At 36.9% G+C, this 6,000-nt stretch overlaps 1 protein-coding gene across 1 annotated transcript; it reads right to left on the reverse strand.

The window, feature by feature from the left end:
- Positions 1-1,239: 1,239 nt before the first annotated feature.
- mboat4 (membrane bound O-acyltransferase domain containing 4) lies at positions 1,240-5,694 on the reverse strand. The gene is made up of 3 exons (XM_040051051.1): positions 5,558-5,694; positions 4,390-4,614; positions 1,240-1,780 (listed from the first exon to the last, which is right to left on the reverse strand). The coding sequence occupies exons 1-3, from the start codon at positions 5,677-5,679 to the stop codon at positions 1,309-1,311; spliced, it is 819 nt and encodes a 272-aa protein (XP_039906985.1). The 5' UTR covers positions 5,680-5,694; the 3' UTR covers positions 1,240-1,308.
- Between the last annotated feature and the right edge of the window lie 306 nt (positions 5,695-6,000).

Below are 6,000 nucleotides of genomic sequence, written 5' to 3' on the forward strand. Positions count from 1 at the left end.
ACAAAAAATGAGTTTTAAAAAAAATCTGTTTTCGGTGATTCGAAACACCATTTACGTGTGGACGAAACAGCTGCGTTTTCAAAAATACCAGTGTAGGCGTGGATGTAGTGTAAAAGAGTTAGTAGTTTATTTTCTTACTACCAAGGTTATTATTGCTAACGAAAACTAACGAAATAATGAAAACTAGAAGTGAAAAAACATTTTCGTTAATGGAAATAAAAATAAAAACAAAAAAAGGAAAACTAACTAAAACTGTAATGAGTGTTCACAAAACTAATAAAAAATTAACTGCATTTATAGCAAAACTGTGTTTAATTTTCATTGATGTGTGCGTGTCATACAATAGTCAAGGGTGAAAATGAAGTTTAGTTTCCAGATTTTTTTTGCTGTCTAATTATGCCAGCAGGTGGCAGTACGTTAGTCGAGTCGTCTGTGTTGCTGCTCCGTCCACGCGCAGAATCATGTCAGGAGAACGCGCCAGATTCCAATTTGGGATTACTTTGAATATGACTGTTTTGGATAAAGCAAGTGTCTTGTAGTGGAAAGAGACAAATTATGAGGGACATTTCTAAAGGGAAAAAAATTCCCACAAACCTTAAAGTGCACTTGAAAAGCTCACACAAGAAGGCTAACCTAGCTTACCTTGAGAATGTAAGGGAGCACACTCAACCCTCGTCCCCAGAAAACAGAAGCTAACCCCAGGCAAGGCAGCGTGATGCATCCCGATGGTAGCTGGAATCGCAACATACCCAAGGAGTATGGAACGCCAGGACTGCCATAATGAATTAATTAAATACACCATTAAATAATAAATTAAATGTGTCAATAATTAATTAAATGTGTCAATAATTAATTAATTAAATATGTCATAACTATTTATTTAATTAATTATTTAATGGTGTATTTAATTAATTCATTATGGCAGTCCTGGCGTTCCATAAAGGATAAGCAGAAGAGAATGACTGATATGATGAAACTGGGATTTTGTTACACTTAATTATTGCAAACACAACTAAAACTATAACTGAAACTAATCAAAACTAAACTGAAACTAAGGATTTTCAAAAAAAAACAAAAAACTAAACTAGCAAACAATTGGTAAAAACTAATTAAAACTGATATAAAATTGAAAATCTGAAGTCAAAACTAAATATAAAATAAAAACTAATGAAAATTGCAAAACTATTAAAACCCTGCTTACTACCTGCAGATTACTTGTATTTGCTCAATTGTTTACTAAATGTTTGAGGTGTGAAATAAACCGCAATTGAGCAAAATATGGGTGTGTGTGGTTGGAGGATGTGTTAGTTAGTGCGTGTGTGTGTGTGTGTGTGTGTGTGTGTGTGCGCGAGCGAGGGGGAGGGGGCGAAGAACACTTTTCTGTAAAACAAAGGGGGGCCCAGCAAAAAAAGTTTGGGAACCACTGCCATAGAGGATGCCAGGGTTGAAATCATGGATAAGATGTTTCAGAAAAAAGACAAGATAAAATCTAACCCACTCTAGCATTAACACTTGCATCAGCTTTAGGAAAACTACACCTAGAGGACTGGGTGGCGAGGTGAGGTTGATCCCCTCCATTAGAGTAATGAATTGTCCATAGGAATCCAAAGGACCACCAAGCAGTGTGGTAAAATTGAGGATGTAGTTGATTAGAGGGAGAAGCGTGACACAAGTCTGCCTTTTGGATGGTGTCAGTACGACTCGTTTCTCCTGAAGGTCCAAAGACACAGAGGTGATTCTCTGGGTGAGCAGCATCAAAGTGGACACTGCCAAGAACAGTCTGAAAGTGAAAGAGATATTGCTGTGATTAAATAGGATATCTGTATACATATAATGTTTTTACTTTAGATGTAAAAACATTATGTCTAACTTAGGCTAAGAGTTCATCTATAATGGTGAAGAAATGGCCTCTGACATTCATATCAGAGTCTTTTTAGTACATTAGCTGTTCTAGAGCTGTGATCACACAAAGTTGATTCTTGGAAACGGCATCTGAAAGGTTAGGCAACAACATAACAATTCTTGGAAACGAAACAAAGTCAACAGGCTGCTAAAACCACGTGATGTGGTTGAATGCTTCAAGCAACAGATTGTTTTATTGAAAAACACATGGTCGTTTTGAGTTTGACATATTTCACAAAAGTGTGATTAGGAACATTTTTGCCACTGTGTTTACAACCCTGTACGCGTTTGAAAACTGAAGGGACTGTGCTGTGTTCTAATCCTATCAAAGATCAGAACATAGCTTATATAATTGAAAGAGCAAGATAAATTGCTCAGGAGTTTCACCTCATCTCCCAACCGTTGTGGCAGACGTCTGTCCCTCCCTGGAGGCTTCTTCCTGTTAAAAGGGAGGGTTACCTTCCACCATCACCAAGTGCTTTGCCCATAGGGTATCATCTGATTGTTGTGGTTTTCTCTCTAATACTGTAGGGTCATTGCCTTACAACTTAAAGACCTCACTTTTGTGATTTGGTACTAAATTCAAATGACGATTTTATGTTCTACATTGTTATATTTCTAATTTCATGATGCAAATGTGTTCTTTCTTATGTAAATATGATCTTTCTTAAAAAAGCCGTTGTCTCTGTTGTTCTAAACCTAGTAGATACTATTAAGCATTAGTGATACCTTTGAAGGTAATCGATGCCTGGATACCATCACGGATACTTGATTTGAAATATGTGCTAAGCATGAACTGCACCTTCTTCAAGTATCCAAAAATGTACTGCTCTGGTCACAGGTCCTCATTCTTTTTAAAGGTGCCAACTTCTGTAACTTGTTATAGAAGAGAGAGGGGTTTTAATATTTTTTTAAAATAAATACCATAGAGATACCATACAAATCACTGCATGCTGCATTATTTATATTTATACAACATCCTAACTCTGAACAGGCTTGATTCATACATCTGTACACCCTAGAGAATATCACTTACGAAAGGTTAGGAGGATATAGCATGAAAACTGTCCCATATGTTATGTAATTTGTAATGGCAGAGTGAATCAAGATTAATACCTAATAAGGACTGGTTCGTGCAGGTATTACTTCCCTGTTAGGGCTGCCACAAACGGATTATTTTGATAGTCGACTAGTCACAGATTATTTTTGCAATTAGTCGACTAATCAGATCATGCGTCCACTGACGTAAAAGTGCATCTTATTGCACCAGCAGCATCTGCTCTTATATAACTACCATTAGCTTACAGCTTTAAGTGTTTAAGGTCTGTGCTACTAAAAATAAAGACAAGATGGTAGTTTATTAAACTTTTAATGAAATTTGCAGATTGTTCTGTAAACTCAAATATCTGCTCAGTTTATCAAGACACCACATATTTTCAAAAGCGCCTCCGATTTTTCGGAGACGTCTGTTACCCAACTAGCTCGATAGCGAGCCGGGGGCTAGGCTCACTAGTGCCCTGAGACCCACCGCTGTCTTTCGCTACTCAGGTTTAAACATTAAAGTCACTTAGATAACGTAACAATGTTGTTTTATCTTTTTTTTTAGTTTTTTATTTGTCCTGAGTAATCAGTTTGGCTGAGATTAAAGTTATAGTTTTTACATAGCTGAATAAACGTCAAGCAGACAGCTGATTATCAGAAGTGTGAGATTCTCGAGAAGATTACTCCTAGTGTCCTGTTTATTTTAGATAGCAAGGAGTTTATTAAACTGTACCGACCTGTCCCTCCCTGGAGGCTTCTTCCTGTTAAAAGGGAGGGTTACCTTCCCACCATCACCAAGTGCTTTGCCCATAGGGTATCATCTGATTGTTGTGGTTTTCTCTCTAATACTGTAGGGTCATTGCCTTACAACTTAAAGACCTCACTTTTGTGATTTGGTACTAAATTCAAATGACGATTTTATGTTCTACATTGTTATATTTCTAATTTCATTATGCAAATGTGTTCTTTCTTATGTAAATATGATCTTTCTTAAAAAAAGCCGTTGTCTCTGTTGTTCTAAACCTAGTAGATACTATTAAGCATTAGTGATACCTTTGAAGGTAATCGATGCCTGGATACCATCACGGATACTTGATTTTGAAATATGTGCTAAGCATGAACTGCACCTTCTTAAAGTATCCAAAAATGTACTGCTCTGGTCACAGGTCCTCATTCTTTTTAAAGGTGCCAACTTTCTGTAACTTGTTATAGAAGAGAGAGGGGTTTTAAATATTTTTTAAAAATAAATACCATAGAGATATCATACAAATCACTGCATGCTGCATTATTTATATTTTATACAACATCCTAACTCTGAACAGGCTTGATTCATACATCTGTACACCCTAGAGAATATTCACTTACGAAAGGTTCGGAGGATATAGCATGAAAACTGTCCCATATGTTTATGTAATTTGTAACGGCAGAGTGAAATCAAGTTAATACCTGATGCTGACTGTTTCGTGCAGGTAGTATTCCCTGTACTGTATAAGTAGGTGCCAGAAGGTTTGCCACAACATCTGCATAACAAATGCCCAGGTGTGGATACAGCTGTGATCCACACAGCACACGAGTAGAACAAAGGCAAGTGTGGAGGTGAACAGGAGGGTGCTGTAGATGCCCATCGTGAAGACTGCCAGGACACTACCTCCAGCAGAAACAAACAGGTACCTATAGAGGGGAAATCATGCTGAAGGTTCTCAGTCATCCAGGTCATTGTAGTCTAAGGAGCTTTAAGTTGTTTGAATACGTTTCACCTCTCATCTGAGAAACTTATTCATTTTTAGAGTCAAATGGTGGAGCTTCCCAGATTTAAACCCTAATCTGCCTAATCACATGAAGCCAAGATGTGAAAATGGGTGTGGGTCACAATCAGCCAAAGTTTTTGACCTCAGGAAAGGGTGGGGCTACATTTTACAATGAGCTCACCTGAAACTTTGGCTGATTGTGCAAAGGATCATAAGGGGTCCATTGTCCCTCTTGGGGGGGACACTCCCACAGGGCTTAAATATGGTACTCCACCATTTGAACCGAGAACTGAAGAAGCTTCTCGGATGAAACATCCTCAAGCAACTTAAAGAAGTTCAGACACTTTTCTTTACAAGTTCCTTAGACCATCCTGAATACTAAAACTACAATGATTGGCCAGTTAATCAGTGTTTTTTTTTTGTTTTTTTTGTTTAGTAAATACCAAATAATTTATTTCAGGTGGCAGCTTCTCTAGTTTGATGATACAGTTTTTCTTTTGACATGCAATGTATCACTATAAGCTAAATTTCTTTCAGCTGATGATGTCAAAAATTTAATGTCCTTTTGTAACATTTTCTCACCTTAAACCAAAAACATAACAAATAAAATGGCTAAAGAGTAAGATTTGTGTGTATGAGTGTATATATCTATATATATAGATAGATACACACACACACACACACACACACACACACACACTGATTCATATAGTTAAAAAAAACACCAAATGATATGTTTACTCAAATATGTGATCCATTTGATAGTATTTACAATCCAGATGTTACAGTGTTTGTATATGTAGTACAGATCATTGTATGATGCAATCAATCAGTGGACTCATAGGCCATAATTATACTGTACATACCTGTATGTCAAGGATAGATGCCCCCGTTTTGCAAGAAAATAAAATAAGAAAGCAAATGGAAGTGAAAGACATTGATACATTAAAAAACGATGTTGCTCCCACGACCAGCCGATCGAGCCCATGTCTGCATTTCAGGCTGAATACCACAGTTGAACTCAGGCAAGCACAGTAGAGATTTGATGCTGCTGCTATCAAACGTAGGTAAAATATTTGTTTTATCTGTGGTTCCTATTGCAGTTTTATAGTGGTCATTTCTTTTGTCTGGCCTTATCAGTGCTGATTGTCTGTACAAACAGTACTGACATTTGTATGGTTTTGTAACTGTTTGTCTGAGAAAGCTTGTCCTTACATATTTCTGCAACTGTAGCAACCAAAAGAAAAAAGAAATGTCTTTTTATTTTGCAAATTAAACACTGACTGTTCATCCTTACTTTGTTTGGATA

This window comes from Simochromis diagramma, unplaced genomic scaffold (assembly GCF_900408965.1).
Source record: "Simochromis diagramma unplaced genomic scaffold, fSimDia1.1 OVJJ01000131.1, whole genome shotgun sequence".
Taxonomy (NCBI): domain Eukaryota; kingdom Metazoa; phylum Chordata; class Actinopteri; order Cichliformes; family Cichlidae; genus Simochromis; species Simochromis diagramma.